General features: G+C 43.2%; 1 protein-coding gene across 1 annotated transcript in view; it reads left to right on the top strand.

Moving 5' to 3' along the window:
• Window positions 1-19,281, top strand: part of Dera (deoxyribose-phosphate aldolase) — a 94,339-nt gene extending 75,058 nt beyond the window's left edge. Inside the window, exons 7-9 of the mRNA XM_005364537.3 lie at window positions 14,285-14,397; window positions 18,169-18,318; window positions 18,544-19,281. Of these exons, the coding sequence (XP_005364594.1) occupies window positions 14,285-14,397; window positions 18,169-18,318; window positions 18,544-18,600 (320 nt within the window). The 3' untranslated portion in view covers window positions 18,601-19,281. The remainder of the gene's footprint in view (window positions 1-14,284; window positions 14,398-18,168; window positions 18,319-18,543) is intronic.
• The last annotated feature ends 338 nt before the right edge of the window (window positions 19,282-19,619 follow it).

Raw genomic sequence — 19,619 nt, forward strand, 5'->3', positions numbered from 1 at the left:
ATATATATATATATATTGGTTACTTAGCTCCTTCACAGACCCAAAATAAAACAATAATATACATAATCCAGATTCTCTGAATATTCTTCATCTTTACGTGGCTTATTTGTTTTAAGTCTACTACTTTTTAATATTTATTTTTATTATTTTTACTCCTTTAGTCTATGACCATCTGTACTTTCTCTTTATAGACTTTGTTTCATTTTTTAATAAACCATTTACTTCTTTTTATAACTGTATACTCTTTTTCTTCTCACCCCCAAGCCTATGTATATTTTTAAAACATGTTATCTTATTTAGAGGTCTTTTATGTCTGAATCTGTCTTATTGTACATCTGCAACTTTGTCCAGAAGCACTTCTTAAAATGCTAAGTGCTTCTTATGAACTTAAGTGGCACTATTGCTAGGGGAAATATGGCACTGCCTGCTTGCCCCGCCCAGTCCAGCATGGCACAGCTGTTTGCTTCCTTGGAGAGCCATGCTCACAGTCCCATTTTTAGGCACACAGCCAGTCTATGTTGTCCTTAAGCAACTTGTAGCACTCTGTTCACAAACCTTATTTAAATGATCCATAGCCAGACCTCTCAAAAGAGCCAGAGCCATTTGTGCTGGCAAACCAGGAAACTACTGTTCAAAACAGTGCAGCTTTTTTTTTTTTCTACTACTGCTGAATCAGGAAAGCCTCACTTAAAGGAGCTGCAGCCACCAACAAGAAAAGCCTATTCGGGGGGTGGGGGTGTGGCTAAACTTTTTTTTTTAGTGTCTAGAATTTCTTTCCAAGTTTTCTTAGGCTTTACGTGGATTTAGTCAACCACATTGGAACCAATTTGTTGTAAGATAAGCTGCTTGTTTTTTTTCCTGGATGCTCAGCAACTCAGACCCAAAATAATCACACATAAACTGTACTAATTATATCACTGTGTGGCCCATTAGCTCTAGCTTCTTACTGGCTAACTCTTAATTTAACCCATTTCCATTAATCTGTGCATCTTCAGAAGGTTGTGGCCTTCCAGCAAAGTTTCGGTGTGTCTTTCTCCAGCAGCAGCTCCATGGCCTCTCTCTGACTCCACTTTCTTGCTCCCAGCATTCAGTTTAGTTTTCCCTGCCTAACTAAGTTCTGCCCTGCTATAGGTCCAAAGCAGTTTCTTTTGTCATTAATGGTAGTCACAGAATACAGATGGGAATCCCACATCACTAAATCCAGTTTTTAAATTAAATTAAATTCACTTAATTTTTTAAAAAAATGAACCCCAAGTCATCAACTAAAACAATGTTTAAAATAAAATATTCTAGCACAATGTAATGTAAAGATATGGTAGGTTGACAATTATATGCTAGGAATGAGGGCAGAAAAATATATAAATTCTTTGTTTTCTGTTATTATCTAAGGGTGGAAAATTGGATGTTTGTAGTAAAAACACTGTAGCTGATAACATCAGTCATCTCCAGTCTGAGCTGAGGTCTTCCTGGCAGTGTTTGTGGGTGTTCTGTAGCACAACAGCATGCACAGGGTGAAGTGCATGTATTGTGTGTTCAGACCTGAGGCTTCAGTGCAGTCACATGATACAGCATGGCTGCATGCTGCCAGAAATACTGGTGATGCATTACACATTGTATTGCAACTAACTTTTGCTTATAGAACATTCAGAAATCTCCTATCACCACAAATTTTTATTGGCTCCCATGCTCTCTTACATTTGATTTCTTTTCCCAATTCCATATGTGTGTGTGCATGTTTTTGTAACATGTGGTGGGTAGGCATGCATAGGTGAGCACTTGCATGTGAAGGCCACGGGTTGATGTGTCGAATCATCCCCCATCACTCTTCCATCTTGCATTGAGGCAGGGTCTCTCAGTCAAATCCAGAGCCCCAGTGAATGGCTAATGTAGTTAGCTAGTCTGCTCTGGAGATCCTAGACTGCCTTTGGTGCTAGGATAACAGGTAGACTGAGCATCCCGACCACATGACAGGATGCTGGGGATCCAAACTCCAACTGTGCAGCAAGCACTGTAGCCACCGTGCTTCTCTCCACAACTCTGAACAATTTTAAACAACGTTTATAGAATATTGGCCTAATAGAGCAGCACAGTTTTAGCCTTTAGAGAGAGTCCATGCTTAGGTAACTCAGTGAGGCCCGAGAGTGGTACTATTTAATGGACACAGCAATTGCAACAGTTTTTTTTTTTTTTTTTTTTTTTTTATAACACCCACTGATCAAATGAGAAGAACGGTGAACTAGATACTGTTAGGGTTTCTACTGCTGTGGAGACACCATGGCCACAACAATTCTTCTAAAGGAGAACATTTAACTGGGGCGGCTTACAGTTTCAGAGGTTTAGTCCATTATCATCCTGGCAGGGAACATAGCAGCATGCAGGCAGACATGGTGCTGGAGAAGGAGCTGAGAGTGCTATCTCTTGATATGCAGGCAGCAGAAGGAGACTGTGTCACACTGACCACACTTGAGTTTGGTCACACACTGTGGTCACACCACAGTGACACACGTCTTCCAATACGGCCACACCTAATAGTGCCCCTCACTGTGGGCCAAGCATTCAAACACACGAATCTATGAAGGCCATTCTCGTTCAAGCCACCACAGTCATTATGAGACTTTATTTTCCAGTATTGTTACAGTTCTGAAATGTATTTAAACCACCAAAATGTAAACCATGGGAAGACTCTGAACTAATTCACCATCTTATTTTAGTATGTGATCAGTTTCAATGCTATTGAGACTTTTTTTTAGTATATTTTTGGTACTCAATTGTCACATCTCAGTGTGGATGAACTCATTTTAAGTGCTCAGTAGCCCTAGATGGTGAGTGGTCCCATTGTCTGAGACAAAGGCGGTCCTCACAGGGAAGGGCCAGGAAGTAGCAGCCATGAGCTGGCCTTGAGGAGGGCTTTGACCACAGTTCTGTCTTTCTTTGTCTTCTCATTTCTCCCCATGAACTCACCTTTTCCTCCATTTTTAAATTTGTATTTTAAAAACTTTAAATAGTCCACATAGGGGGAATGTCCAGTCACAGGGAGACCTGCTGCGTTTTGAGGGGTCTGTTTTTGTCACAGACTTTCTCCTTCCACAGCAGCCTTATTCAGAAGGGGACAAAGACAGTGAGACCCTAGAATGTCAGCGTTTGTCTGGAACTCCGACATTTGCATTTGGAAACTCGTTATAGATCTTTAACATACTTTCTGGACAACTAACAATACCAGAGACTGTGTGCAGCAAAGGCAAAGTCTGAGAGACAGCTGGTGTTTGCCATCGCAAGTCTTGGTTCAGAATGCTGAGTTGAGTAAAACTTTACTTTTTTAGAATTTGTAAAACAACAACACAAGTCAGTGCTGTTGGCGTGATTTCGCAGATGACATCCATTCTTAGGAGTTACTTGTTTTGGTTACTTACTCATTTCCAGTGTTGTTACAGCCCTGAAATTTATTTTGAACAAAGCAACATTTTAAATTAAAAGACACTTCCAGCTTATAAAGCTATTATTTAAAGCCCCTTAAGTGGGGCTGAACATCGAGATGTCAAGTTAGCCAGAATGGCTATGACATCAGAGAAGGCCTTCTCCTCTGGATGGACGCTCCTGCCTCTGACTCCTGAATGCTGGGCTGTAGGTGTATGCCACCATTTCTAGCTTTATGTGGTGCTGGGGACCAAACCATGCTAGGCAGTCACCCTACCAATTGAGCCACACCCCCAGCCAGACTGTTGTTGATATTAATATTCTTTGAATGGTTAGTGTTGCTGGCCAGATAACCTACAACGTTCCTGCCTGTTATCAAGGATGATGCAATCAGGGTCTTCACCCCATTGCCCATCTTGAATCACACTTCCTTGCTTTATTCTAAGTGGCCACGCCTTTATTTCTATTTAGTGTAGACCAACTGCAAGGAGTGTGGGTACTATGGGCATACCCTTGGTGTGTTAGAGGCATTTTTTAAAACTGTGACATAGTGGTTGCTTTCCGATTGCCATTCTGTTTGAATATTCCTTACTACTTACTGTGTTGCCTCATTCCTGTGATGGACTAGGCACAGTGAGAAGCATTACCACTGCTGTGTATTCAGGGAGAAAGAATGAACTAGAGAGAAAAGATTCTCCTCCTTCTACCCTTTCTCCTGATGTGGGAGTGTCATATATCAATCTGTTGATTTCATTGGTTAATTAATAAAGAAACTGCGTGGCCTGATAGGTTAGAACATAGGTGGGTGGAGTAAACAGAACAGAATGCTGGGAAGAAGGGAAGTTAGGCAATCGTCATGCCTCTCCTCTCCAGGCCAGATGCGATGAAGCTGCAGCCCAAGATGGACGTATACTAGAATCTTCCCGAAATTGGTTAATCAAGGTATGAGAGTTAGCCAGTAAGAGGATAGAGCTAATGGGCCAAGCAGTGTTTAAAAGAATACAATTTTTGTGTTGTTATTTTGGGTGTAAAGCTAACCATGTGGGAGCCGGGCAGGCCTGCCCACAGCTCCTTCTACATTCTCCCCCCCTTTTTCTCCCCTTTCTCCACCCTCCTCCTTGTCCTCCCCTTCCTCCTCCTCCCTGTCCTCTCCTTGCTCCTCCTTCTCCTTCTCCTCCTCCTCTTTCTCCTTTGTTTTCTATCGCTGTCCCTTTGTCTCCATGTCTTTCTCTGTTTCTCTCTCTTTTAAAGCATCCCCTTTTCTCTCATAAGAGGATATATGAATCATTTACCCACATCTTTGTGGAGCAGCTGTTCTTAGATGAAGACGAGCATTCCCTCGCTGCTTCCAGCTTCTTTCTTTAGACGTTCTTCTGCCATGAAACTGGATCTTCATATCTCGCCCGAAATTATTTTTAAGCTCCTATGGAACAAAAGAGTCTAATAGGTTTTAATCTGGTGCCTCATATTTTTATACATTCTGTTTACTTTTAAAAAGTATCTCATTGCAGATTGTAAGCATGCATTAGTGTTAGAATCACCATACAAAACTTTCCCACTACCTCTAATGGGTAATTTCTCAGAGAGTAATAGAAAACGCGGGGCTAATGAACAATGTGCTTGGGAGCTCTTATTCTAGGGTCCGAGCGACTTCCACTCAGGGACAAGCTTTCTCCAACAGCAGCCGAGTTTAAATTCTATTTTTCATTAGTAAAGCATACAATGTTAATAACAGCTTCCATTGTGTTGTCCTTTTGTGCATTGGAACACATTTTCCACAGTCACCAAGGCTTTCAGATCTTACTAGAAACTGCCTGTATCATAAATAAGATTTGTTCAGGAAATAAAAATGTATGTTTTTCCATTGTTAGTTATACTTTAAAATATAATCACATCTGAAGCTTATTATGCAGCAATAGCCCTAAGATATTATTTTTGTAAATGTACTACTTTGGTCTTAATACTAGTTTTTAATCTCTTCTTGTTTCTATGAAGTCTGAATGAGATTTTGAAAATTGAATAATAATTTGATCCGTTAATCTTTTGAAGCTAGTAATTTTATTTTCCTCTCTTTGCAGTCTCTGAGGCTCGCAAATGAATAGGGCTTCATTACTGCAGTCTGCATTTAATAACCATTATCCATTATCTTGTAATTAAGACTCCCTGTAACGAATCATGAGGACAATGCAAAAATACATAGTACATTTCTTTAATGAACTGGAAAATGTTCGTCTTGTTCTATTTAGTAATGAGTTGCTGAGTAGTCATTAAACCCACTGGAGAATAGAGTTAGATGGATTTTGAAGACTGTCTTGAGTTTGTGGTTAATCTATTAGAATTAAAATTTCATCTTCTATTTTTATCAACAGCTGATTAGAAGTCATTCTGTTTGACCAAATTGATTAGAAGACCATATACAAGGGCAGCTGTTGTTTAATGAAAGTTTTTAATGAAACTGTACCATGGAGACTTGTAATTACAGGCCACAGAGAAGCTTTGAGTAGCCTTAGACCACAAAAAAAGAATTGTGCTAAAGGTGCCAAATTAGGAAAATAAGAGCTACAGTTTTATGTAAAGCAGCACATTTATTATTAATTTTAATTCCAACTGCTCACAGTTAGTGCTGGTCTGTTTATTGTGGTCCTTCTGACTTTCTCAGGCCTTTTCTCACCTAATTTAGCCATTAGCTCATTCCATCAAATGTGTGGACCGGTCGTACGGCTTGCTTCTGCTGCTGCTGAGCTATTTTCTCATTAAGGTTTTATCCCCTAAGCTGAGCACACCAAGGTAGGGTTGGCTACGGCCGGGTTTACATGTGTTAAGGTAGGGTTGACTGTGGCCAGATTCACATGTGTTAAGGTAGGGTTGGCTGTGGCCTGGTTCATTTGTGTGAAGGTAGGGTTGGCTGTGGCCTGGTTCATTTGTGTGAAGGTAGGGTTGGCTGTGGCTATGTTCACATGGTGTTAAAGGTGGGATTGGCTGTGGCCAATGAGTTCACATATGTTAAGGTAGGGTTGATGTGGCTAGATTCACATGTGTTGAGGTAGGGTTCGCTATGGCCAATGAGTTCACATGTGTTAAGGTAGGGTTGACTATATCCGGGTACACACGTGTTAAGGTAGGGTTGACTGTGGTTGCGTTCACACGCATTAAGGTAGGGTTGATTGTGACCAGGTTCACACGTGTTAAGGTAGGGTTGGCTGTGACCAGGTTCACACACCCTCTGAGGTAGCGTTAGCTGTGGCTGGATTCATAAGTGCTCTGAAGAGAGGTGACAGTGCTCTGTGCTTTTGGTGATTCTGAAAGCAGCATATATTTCTGAGGTGATTTTTGTTTTAGTAAAGGGCAGGGAAAGTCATATTAAAATGAGAAATAAGGTAAAAGTGTGGCTCCCTAGTCCCACCAGAGAGTCCAGGGTTCTCCAGCAGTGGTAAAGCACAGATGTAATATATTTTCTAAACCATTCTGTGATATCAAATCTTATTTTTTTAAAATTTAATGAAAGTCAGTATCTTAAATGCCTGAACTACATGATTCTCAATTGTTCTTCCTGACACCCAAAACAGACTGCAAACGTAGCGTCTACAAACTGGAATCATGTGCTCAGACCTCATGGGGCCCCAACAGAAGCCAGATGTTTGTGGGTCCAAAACTCTCCATAGTTTTCAATGTAAGAAATGTTAACAGTAGCTTTGATGGAACCCGGGGCATCCCATATGCTAGGTAAGGACTCCAGCCCTGAGTCATCCCCAGACCAATAGCAGCATCCCCTAAAGTAGATGTTTATATAATCACTGTGTCCCCTAACGACTTACTTCAGTAGAGGGTATGCCTTATCCTTTGTGCGTTTGATGTTTCTGTTTGATGACCAGGTTCTCCCGTGTACCTTCTCATCTTCTGGGGTTTGTAACAAGTTGCACCTATGCATTCCCCGACATTCATCTAGTTAAGTGGATCAATTTGAACTCTGCAGTTCTTTCTTGTCATCATCATATTTATTGGGAATACATCCACAATATTTCTTTACATATACCTTAGGTATTGATGTGGGATGCCCCTCTATATACTGAATATATTTTATTACCATTGGTTAATAAAGAAGCTGATTTGGCCATTGGCCAGGCAGAATAGAGCCAGGCAGGAAATCCAAACAAATTGAAGGGAAAAATTAGGTGGAGTCAGGGAGATACCAGCCAACTGCTGGAAAAGCAAGATGTGAGGTAACAAGCTATAAGCCTTGTGGTAAAATATAGAATAATAGAAATAGGTTAATTTATGTTGTAAGAGCCAGTTAATAATAAGCCTGAGTTAATAAGCCAAACAGTTTGTAATTAATATTGAGCCTCAGGCTGGTTATTCAGGAACGGCGGGTGGGAGAGAAACTTCCAGTTACAATGTATATTCTGATTTCAGCTAATATCTGATTTCTAGGAAGAACTTGGCTTGATGCTTAATACTTTGAGGTCTTACTTTGCCATTTGAGCATGACAATAGGTTGGTGGACGCTTCCCAGACAAAGAGAAAGAGTGGTTAGGAAAGACAGAACCTCTACAAATTTGAGAAGAATTTCTCGTTATAATACTTGTATAATTCCAGTACAAGAGAGAGAGAGAGAGAGAGAGAGAGAGAGAGAGAGAGAGAGAGAGAGAGAGAGAGAAACTGTACAAAGGGAGTACAATGGCCACACATGTCCTAATCCAGCGCAAGCTATGGATCTAAGGAAGTCAGGAACGCCAAGGAAGACTGAAAAGACAATTGTTCCTAGTTGTAGCATATGCAAATAGGAGAAAGCCAAAGACAAACAGGACATCCTGAAAAAAATAAAGCCAGAAAAAGAAAACACATTACTGCCCTAGGACAAACAAGGGAAATGACGCAGTCAACCGCCCCTGAGAAAGCAGTGAGAGGAGAGACTGTAGCGCAAGCTTGTCCTTCTCCACATCCAAAGCTGATGGAGGCATGCTAGAGATCCTGCCCCAGGGGAAATGTTTAAAGAAGGCCTTTAGGGGCAGAGATTGCAAGCTCTGAATGAGTGACAGCAGGACTTTGACAGACAGAAGAAACAATCTAGGAGCCTTCCTTAAAAAGGTTAAGGCCCTGGCAGCACCCACATAGTAGTGTAGTGTTACTTGAAGATGGACTGAGATGAACTGAAAAAAGATATGTATTAAAAACTCCAGGGAAGTGTGTAGTAGTATGTGAGAGAAGTATAATTGCTATACTCAGAGGAGATAAACTGGAAACATGTAGAATTCTCAAATAAGTCAGAGAAGACCCCGAGGGCTGTGAAAATGAACAACAGATGCAGCAGGTGGAAGAGGAACGTGGTAGATATTAGTCCCACAGAATCAATAATCACTTTTAGTGTTAATGGTCTAAATATACCAATTAAGAGTCTTAAAGAAGAACCCACCAAGCCCCTACTGAATGTTTATAAGAAATCCACTCAAAGGTGTAGTGATATTCATTTGTATTTTAATAAATAAAGCTTGCCTGAAGATCAGAGAGTAAAACAGCCCCATGGTCAGCCTTACAGGCTAGGCAGTGGTAGCACACACCTTTAATTTCAGTAGCCATACTAGTTTGCCATAGAAACTGGGCGGTAGTGGTGCACGTCTTTAATCCCAGCCCTAGAGAGGATTATAAAACGGGAGGAGACAGCTCTCACTCTCATCCTGAAAATTCCTGGAGGCAGAATCACCATTTTGGATTGAGGTAGAGGTAAGAACTAGTGGCTGTTTTGCTTTTCTGACCTTCAGGCTGAATCCCAGTTTCTGTCTCTGGGTTTTTATTAATTGTGCTACACAAAGGTTAGAAGTAAAGGTTTGGAGAAAAACACCCCATGCTAACTCATACAAGTAGCTATATTAATTCCACACAAAACAGACTTCAGGAGCATTGTGAAGGCTTAAAGAAAAGGCATTATATACAGCAAATAGACTATTACTTCAACAAGGCATGAGAGTCCTTAATAAATCTGTACTTAGGGTGAGATGGTTCAGGTAATAAGGGGTTGACTCAAGCCAATTCCAAGAACCTGCATGGTGGAAAGAGAGAACCACTTCCAACAAGTTCCCCTCTGACTGCCATACGTGAACTCTGGCATATGGCGCGCGCGCACGTGCACACACACACACACACACACACACACACACACACACACACACTCCCCGCTGGTTTGTAGACTCAGAAGAGAAGGCACCTGGTGATTTCCTTGGATGTGTCGTTTCCGCAGTATCAATGCCTGATACAGGAGTACGTGCTACTTTTCTCTTTGCCGTCACCAAATGCCAACAAAACAACTAAGAAAGAAAGGATTTCTTTCAACTCATGGTTTGAAGCTCAACAATCCATCATGCTGGGGAAGGCGTGACAGGAATCTCCTCAGTTCTGGCGGCGGAAGCATTTGGTTGGGACTCCTTACACCTCACATCTTGGTGAACAGAAAGCAGAGACAAGACAGGAAGCAGTGACCCCAAGTTTTGCTCGCAGTGACCATCTTCCCCCAGTGAAGCTCAGCCCAGCCCTGTCTCCTTATAAAACTCTGCAATCTTCCAAGACAGGGCCCCCAACCTAGGCCAAGCACTCACCATTCTGCTCCTGGTTCCGTAGGCTCATGGCCGTTTTCTGATTGTCTCAGGGCAAATCTCCTTAACAGACAGTTTTAATTGCTGTCGCCTTGTTTGCCACTGTCCTCAGTTTTATTTATTAAAAATTTTATTAAAAATTTCTACCTCCTCCCTTCCCTCCCCCCACCCCTCCCCTTCCCTCTCCAGTCCAAAGAACAGTCAGGGTTCCTTGCCCTGTGGGAAGTCCAAGGTCCTCCCCCCTCCATCCAGGTCTAGGAAGGTGAGCATCCAAACAGACTAGGCTCCCACAAAGCCAGTACATGCAGTAGGATCAAAACCCAGTGCCATTGTCCTTGGCTTCTCATCAGCCCTCATTGACTGCCACATTCAGAGAGTCCAGTTTGATCACATGCTCCATCAGTCCCAGTCCAGCTGGCCTTGGTGAGCTCCCATTAGATGAGCCCCACTGTCTCAGTGGGTGGGCGTACCCCTTGCGGTCCTGACTTCCCTGATCATGTTCTCCCTCCTTCCGCTCCTCATTTGGACCTTGGGAGCTCAGTCCAGTGCTCCAATGTGGGTCTCTGTCTCTGTCTCCATCCATCGCCAGATGAAGGTTCTATGGTGATATGCAAGGTATTTATCAGTTTGGCTATACAATAGGGCCATTTCAGGTTCCCTCTCCTCAGCTGTCCCAGGAACTAGCTTGGGACATCTCCTTGGACACCTGGGAACCCCTCTAGAGTCAAGTCTCTTGCCAACCCTAAAATGGCTCCCTTAATTAAGATATATACTTCCCTGCTCCCATATCCACCCTTCCTTTATCCCAACCATCCCATTCCCCCAAGCTCTCCCCATCCTCCCCTTCTCACTTTTCTCTCCCCATCTCCCCTTACCCCCACCCCACCCCTACCCCCGAGCTCCCAATATTTGCCTGGCAATCTTGTCTACTTCCATTATCCAGGAGGATAACTATATGTTTTTCTTCGGGATCACCTTATTATTTAGCTTCTCTAGGATCACTGAACTGAACAGAGAATTCTCAACAGAAGTTCAAATGGCCAAATGACACTTAAGGTCCTGCTCAACCTCCTTAGCTATCAGGGAAATGCAAATCAAAAGAACTTTGAGATACCATCTTACACCTGTCAGATTGGCTAAAATCAAAAACATCAATGATAGCCTTTGCTGGAGAGGATGTGGTGTAAGGGAAACACTCATCCATTGCTGATGGGAATGCAAACTTGTGCAACCACTTTGGAAATCAGTGTGGCGGTTTCTCAGGAAATTCGGGATCAACTACCCCAGGATCTAGCACTACCACTCTTGGGAATATGCCCAAGAGATGCCCTATTATACTACAAAAGCATTTGTTCAACTATGTTCATAGCAGCATTATTTGTAATAGCCAGAACCTGTAAACAACCTAGATGCCCCTCAATGGAAGAATGGATAAAGAAAGTGTGGAACATATATGCACTAGAGTACTACTCAGTGGTAAAAAATGATGACATCTTGAATTTTGCATGCAAATGGATAGAAATAGAAAATACTATCCTGAGTGAGGTAACCGAGACCCAAAAATGTGAATATGGTATGTACTCACTCATAACTGGATTCTAGCCATAAATAAAGGACCGTTGAGCCTATGATTCGTGTCCTCAGTTTTAAACAGACCCAAGCTCTTTCTTGCCAAACCTTTTCTTTCCTCCATACTTCCTTCGCGTTCTCACTGTAAATTTGAGCGAACCCTGTGAACATCAGCCATGCGCTCCACATGTTAGACTGTCTCAAAATTTCTTCCACCCAAAACATCAGGCAGTTGTTTTGGAATTCAGCCTTCCTTGGACTTTCAGGACACAATTCCCAAGAGCCTTTGCCATCCTGGGAACCCTCATGAGTATGCTTTCCTGTGCCTTTCTCTCAACATTCTGGTTTTCTGAGTTGCCTTCAGAATGGCTTATGATCTCTGCTGCTGCTTGCAGTACTGCGCGGCTTCTAAGGCCCAGCCCCAAACTCTTCCACAGAGGCCCTACCTAAGGCCTCTGCTTCATGTGATTTCATATAATCCTTGAGGGATTTAGGTGTTTTCACACAGATTTTCCCTTTTGATTCTGTGAAGCACCTAGGGTTTTTAAGATGCTTTCTAAGAAGGTGGAAGATTGAATTCGCGTGGCTACCATGGGAGCTGGAACTGGATACCAGGCCTACTGCCAACGCTTCACGTTGTTCCTCTAGGTCACTGTGACTTGAAAGGCAAGGGGCGTGCATTTGCTGTGTCTTCACGGCGTGGGAAATAAAGGTGTATCTACCTGAGCCTTTCGGTGCACAGAATAGTCGTGGAAATATCTTTTCAAACTGACACTATAAGGGAAAATTTAGGTGGTTTCTGTCTTCATGTTCGGTTCCACATTTCTGTGATAGACTCCGAGAGACTCAAATTAATTTTAAGAATTACTCCACAGACTCCTTGATGGCAGCTGTGAACTTGTCCCTAATGCACCGGAGAACCTTGTGTATGTTTATTAAATCTGAGTCAGTTGGTCTGTTGTGGGAACACACAACATGGACTTCTTTCATCCAAAATGCAATTCCTTCAAACCGATAAATAAAATTGGAACATACTGATAGGGTGAACATGAGATGTTTCAGTAGATATATTCCTTGGGTAATATTCAAGCCTCTGTGAATATCGGTTTTCAGTCCTTTGTCCTGTCTTTGTGAAGGAAGCATTCAGATCTCACACTCCATTTTAAAGCCATGGGTATATGATGTGGCATGCAGTGTCATGATTGGTTCCACCTCCCTTAAAACTAGACTTCAGAAGTTTCTTCTCTAGCAGTACCTGTGGTCCCACACTGTGCACGGATGTGGGGAAGGGGGGGTCCGGTTTCGAGCACTGCTGGGCTAGGTACCACCTGAAAGAAGGCTTCTCTGTTTTGGCTGATGGTGTGTGATCCCAGATAAGTGGGGCTATTCTAAAAGGCAAGCTAAGGTAGACTGCCTTAGCTGAAATCACATGGACAGAAGAGGGGGGCGGGGGAGGCTGTGTCATGTGACTTCAAGAAAGCTACATAACTTTTCTGTGCCTCAGTGTCCTCTTTGAGGATAGTCAGCACTTGGTACCAGCGGTAAGGATCACCTGTGTTGACACCCGTGGAGCACCTAGGATCGAGTCCCTCCCTACCTCTGTTCTAATAATCTACATAAACAGACTTAAGATGCAGAAGCAGGAAGCTGTTGAAAACATCTGCAGACTGTGAAAGGGCATAGTATCTGTCATGAAAGCCTCATCTGGTTGGGTGGCCTCCTACTTTATCAACGCAACAGAAATCAGCTTGTGACCGTCTTGGGGTCGTCACAGCTGTGCAATGTGCTTTCCACTGAGTGGGGGGTGGGGGGAGGGGCCGGGGGAGGAGTAGGTACTCCACAGTTCTGTGGGAAGTGTCGAGATTCATGGTAGTGAGCACAGGGCATAAAATTGTTTTTTTTTCATCTCAGTTATGCATTAAGCAAACCAACTTGATTTTAATTGGCTGTGAAATATAGAGACAAGAGTACCAGAGTCTATGAGAATCCATCGAGTGGCTAATTTAATTTATTTGATGGTGAAGAAAGATAAAATTCTTAATCGATTTTTTTCGTTTTCATTTTATACGTGTGTGATGTGTTCTGATTACCTTCCCCCACCCTTCCTTATAGCCCACCCTCCCTTCCACTCCCCCTTCTTAGCACCCCCACCAGCCATCTGTACTTCCTTAAGAGCCCCTTTCATACATTTGCGTCTTTGTGTTTCGTTTAGTGACCCACGGATTTTAATCAGGGCCATGTAACTATGGGTTCGGAACTGTCCCTTAGAGCCTGGTGGGCTTCGCAATGGGCATTCAACCAAATACAATGACTGTTTCTCCCCAGAACCCGCCAGCAGCAAGAAGTTCATCAGGGAGGGCAGAGCCCCATCCATGACTGATGAATGACGGGCTCAGTCTTATACAGGCCCGGTAGTGACAACCTGTGTTGCTGCGGGACACGATTGCAGTGACTGTGCTGTGCCCAGAAGGCGGCAATTTGCAACACGTCTCCCCTTCTTCTGGTTCTTATTTAGAAACAGAAGACTTTTAATGGTAGATTTGCATTTGAGTTTTTTTTTGCATAATTACCAAAAAGTAAAGTCGAGTCGTCCCTGGGGAGATGTGGGGGGTGGGAGGGGGAGGCAGCATTGCACACAATTCACTTCTTTCAATGGCTTAAGTGTAAAAGTAAGTTTTTAATTAACCTGGGATTTTTCTTTGCTTCTGTTTTAGGGTCAGATTTTATTAAGACTTCTACTGGAAAAGAAACGGTAAATGCCACCTTCCCGGTAGCCATCGTAATGTTACGGGCCATTAGAGATTTCTTCTGGAAGACTGGAAAGAAGGTACGTTACTGCCAGCAAATCTTCCCTCAAAGTGAAGAGGAGACTATTTATAACTCTCCCCGCTGCCCGCACGCACGATAACGTCTCCCTATGCAGAAGGTGTGAATGAGTCGCCTTTATTAAGATAAATGTTTAATTTACTTTCATTACAGAAGAACACCTCGCTGGGGGAACGTATGCGGTTAGCAGAGCTAGCGTGAGTGTGGAGCGTGTGTGTGATCAAGATGTAAACTCTCTGTGTCCTTTTATTAACCGAAGACAATTTGATCACTGACAAGAGATTCCTAAATGGGTTCTTTAAGAAACTAATTGCGCTGCGACACAGAGGTTTTTCTGGCAAGGCGTTGGCCGTTGAAAACAGGTTAATGTAGAAATTTAACTTCCTTGTGGAAGGGCAGAGAATCGCGGAGTAACATTTATTGAATGATGAGCTGTGGTGGCGATATGAAAAGTAGGCAGTATAATGGAAAATAATCTTTTCCTGTCATTATTGAAGGACACACATAAATTGGTTTTTCTGTTGGGAAACCCCCGGTCCAGAAAAACTTATTACTTTTAATAATATGAGGTGAAGAGAAAATTCTCGAGGAGATGAACTTATTAAACAGAATAATGAAATACCGTGAAACAGCAGGGAAGTGGTAGCTTTCCGTCCTATAGCTCTTGAATTAAATATCCATTTTTCTTTTTCTTTTCTTTTTTTTTGCGTTTTATGGCAGTTGGATGTGCTGTTTGGGAGAGTGTTTAGCTGAGGAGGATGTATGGTAGCTTTTGTCAGCTTTTCGAAGAATAGCATAGAATTCTTAGAAACATACAAAGTTAAAAGGAAAAATGCATATAAAGTGTTTCTTAAAAACTGGATTTGGATTTTCCACTTCAAGTTGCTTGCTTAACCACAAATTAGCTAGGAAGGATTTTTTGTTTTGCATAGTTGGAAAGGTGTGTGTGTGTGAGTGTGTGTGACAGTGTGAGAGTGTGTGTGTGTGTGAGTGTGAACATGTAAGAGTGTAAGTGTGTGCATGTGAGAATGTGTGTGGTGTGTGTCTGAGAGAGTGTATGTGTGAGTGTTTTGAGAGTGTGTGTATGTATGTAGCTGTGTGTACACGTGTGAGTGTGTGGGGGTGGGTGTGAGAGTGTGTGTGAGTATGTATGAGTGTGTGAGTGTGTGTGCGTATGTGTGATTGTGTAGTGTGTTCAATATAATGAGACTTCTTTCTCTTCCTGAGGGGCATCTTTTAAAACCAGTGTCTTGATTTCTGCCCTTTGGAACCTTCCTCATAAAGACCATTGATGCTTTGCCTGGAGGGTGGAATGTCTTCATAAGTGACTGTAGCTTAGATTTATTTGGGGATCAGAGACTTACCTGGAATGTGCTTCTTGCAAGAGGAAATAATCTCCCAGCATTTCTCTGAGTAAGTTCACAGTGTTGAGTACAGATAGGAAGAATATACATTGTTGCCTTCAAATGATGCTGATCCACCATGAATGTCTCCTGCTTGATGGTCTTTCTGCATGGATACAAAAATGACAATTTAAAAACACTTGTTATCAAAGAAAAGTTGCATAAGGAGAAACTCATCTTTTTCTTTCAGTTGTAGTGGTCACCACTAGTTAGGCCATGGGACTCATGCCTAAAGTCATTTACCAAACCGACTGTGCTGGGTCCCAGAAGGTTTTGGTAAGGAATTGGCCTGAGATCATCAAAATCAGATACTCAGTTTGCCATGCATGTGGGAGATTCCCTTGGCATCCGTGTTTCATGAGCTCCGCTGTTAGGGGTAAAGCATGCTGTTGGGGACCAAGGAAATAATAGTTCTTGGGTGGATGATCATGGGCCGTGCTAGCCTGTGTTGTTCTTGGGTGTAGACTTGAACGTGTCCCTTCCTAAGACAACTCTCGGACAGCAAGAAACAGATCTCAAAGAAGATCCGCGCTCAGCTGCACAGGCTGGAGTTCCGCTTGTCTTTGTTCCCTTTCTTTATGGTTGTTCTTTTCCCCACTTAACAGCAGGTGCCCCACTTAGTGTTAAGCAGAAGCTGAGTGCAAGGCACACCTGTTTAATTTATCACATTTCATTTTCAGGAAAGAGAACCTGTGTGTATTTGTGTGTGTACCTGCAAGCCAGGCGTGGCCTGTCAGTTGCTGACAGCAAGCCCAGGAGGCCATAGACTGTGGTTCCTCCTTCACCGCTGTAAGCCATGCTATACGGTGCAAAAGCCCCTCTTCCCAGGCTCCACTTGGTACCACCCCTGAGAAGCCGCAGTTTAATATATCATAACTGATTCCACTACAGATTTGTTTTCCATATTCTCTCCCTTAAAACATAGTAGCTTACACAAGAACTTCTTTTTGGAATGGAGTTGCTGACACTGAATTCTATTTGTAGAAAATCTTGGTGAGCTCTGACCGACATGCACGCTTCCCGTCAGCTCACTGCCGTCACCTGAGTTGTTTATTTGTCATTCCTCAACAGTGGCTAGTAGTATCATGCTCTTACTGTGCGAGCTGTCTCATGTATGACTAAGGCAGGGGACCCACTTAGGAGACCGTTCATGCGCTGCTCCGTGAGAGGACCGAGGGCAGAGAGAGGTTTGTTGTGGGATATCCTAGAGTGAGGAGGTAGGCTTGGCAGGAGCAAGACCACGTGATGGCTGCAATGGCTAAGATGGCCGACAGGTAGCCACACAAGGGCAGTGGTCGGGTTCACAGTGGGGCTTCCCGCTTAATCATAGGACCTTTCATCCATTTCTCTATTCTGCTCACAGTGCCTCCTGCTAGTGTGATCTGTCTGAAAAGAGCCCAAGGCCTACAAACAGTGTGGTGTGGCAGCTTGTGTGTGTAGGCTTGTCTACTCCTCCGGATAGTTCCATTCCTAAGACTAGTGAATCCAGGGAACCAGGAGGTTCTACTCATGGAACCTGTGCTTTTCCTAATGGATATCAGGCATTGTGTTGAAACAGTGTATATTGGCTGATTTGGAGTGTGTCTTTTTTTTTTCTTTTTGGATTTATTTGTGAGTGCATGCGTGCATGTGTGTGTGCCTATGTGTTTGTGTGCACTATGTGTGTGTGAGTTCCTGTAGAAGCCAGAAAAGGGCACCAGAATCCCTGGAGGTAGAACCCCTCAACATGAATTCCAGTCCTCTGGGAAAGCATGGGTTCAAGGTGGCTCGCAGCCTCTCAGCCACGAATTGGCTGGTTTCTGGCCCTCCCTATAAACTTTTAAAAGCAGTATGACATTTTTCTCCTATGCTTACATTAACGATCTGCCTGCTTTGTAGAACTCTGTGTGCCTACAGCCTCAGAGAACAAGCCTGCAATTAAGTTGATTGAAGCCAGGGTCAGCTCTCCTTGCTGGACAGCTGCCAGCTTGATTAGGTTGACCTCGTGGCTACACTGATCCACTCTGTAGTCCACCAGTGCCTTGTACCTCAAGATGAGGGCTCATTTGAAGCAGTGTAGACGGGATGGACACCTGGGGTGTAGTTTCTTGTTTGCTGACACTTTCCTTACAGATTTAGTTTAGGTGGTGGAGGTTTACTCAGTGGGATGTGCCCTCATTCTTGTCCCTTTAGAAGCGACCGCCCAGTCCCCATTTCTGGTGGAAATGTTGTCTTGGAGTATAGTCAAGTCAAGTAAGGCTCTACTGAAACAGGTACCTTTGCTGAAGTGAAGCAGACTAGGGAGGGACGTGTGACTCAAGACTGGTCATTCACAGTGTCACTTTTGAAATCAGCCTGCTAACATGGCTACTCTTCTCTCTTCCCCTTAGGTAGGCTTTAAACCTGCAGGAGGCATCCGCACTGCGAAGGAGTCCCTAGCATGGCTCTCTCTTGTAAAGGAAGAGCTGGGGGACGAGTGGCTGACCCCTGACCTCTTCCGGATAGGGGCCAGTTCTCTGCTCTTAGACATTGAGAAGCAGGTGAGTGGGAAGCCCTTGGCCTTGTTGGGAGTGGAGACTGAGCCCATCAGAGCCAGGCCTCTGCCTCCTTCAAGCACACCCGCACCTGCTGTAGATCAGGTGCAGCGTCTGCTGGAAGACTTGCTGGTCAGCGCCAAGTGAGAGTATTGCAGTGCAGTGGGGTGATTACTAGTGTATGTGTATGGTTGCTTAGTTATTAATTTATGATACTGGTTTTCTTCACAGATATACTACCACGTGACTGGACAATATCCAGCTTATTACCATCTTCCGATGTCTTAGGCCAGCAGCCAGCCCAGAAAAGCATCTCGCAACAAGTTTAAAAAAAATGTCTTTTGCATAATTGCCAAGGTTATGTAATTTAAGAATACGTAACTGACTTTTCCCCATTAAAATCTTCCCTGAAATTAACTCAAAAATAAGAGAAACAAATCAATTGAATCTACATGTAGAACTCAAATCAAGTAAGGCTGAAGGCTCTTAATTATTAGGAGGTCCACATTTATTAATTTTATGAAGGTTTTCTCTAAAAAACTCTGAATAAAGTGTTCCTAATAGCCTATATTGCAGCAATTTCTGAGGAGAAAATGAAGTTAAATTTCCCTTCACTTGAGATTCTAGGGCAGGCAACAGGGCTTGGCACAAAAGGTGCTTGCTACCAAACCTGACCACGGGTTCAGTTCTGAGTAACTGTTTGCGGGGAGGAGAGGGCAGGCTTCCGGAAGTTGTCTTCTGATGTCCACATATGCCCTGCCCCCTACCACTGACGCATAGTAAATAAGTCAAATGTAATAAAAATGAAAATGTGTCACTCAGCCTCCCTCTGCTGCCTGGGAAGGGGGGTGGGGGCTCCTGGATGTCCACTTGAATTTTAGCGCTGAATGGAACTCTTTCATTGATTGTTTTGTAATGAGATCCTGATGTTGTTATAAGAAAATGTGAATACCACTGAATTTTTAAACATAAAAGTCTCTGCTTGTATATTTATTTTGTTTACTTTGGGGTGGGGGGATAGGGCTTCTGGACTGGAGCTTTGAAAATGCTGGGGATACCACCCTGCCTGATTTGGCGATCGTTGTTTTTAGTCTCCTTAAATTATTAAAAAGAAAAGAAAAGAACTGGCAGCATCTGCTTGTAACTCCAGCACTGAGCATGAGTCTTACTGTGCAGTGAGTTACGGGCTCGTGTCCAAAACCCAGGCCAACTGCATCTGAGGAACCACACAAAGGCCCATCTCTGCTTTCCTCACGTGCTCATACACTGACCTGCACACACGTGTGCGTGTGCACACACACAGATGA

Source organism: Microtus ochrogaster, assembly GCF_000317375.1.
Source record: "Microtus ochrogaster isolate Prairie Vole_2 chromosome 14 unlocalized genomic scaffold, MicOch1.0 chr14_random_2, whole genome shotgun sequence".
NCBI lineage: Eukaryota > Metazoa > Chordata > Mammalia > Rodentia > Cricetidae > Microtus > Microtus ochrogaster.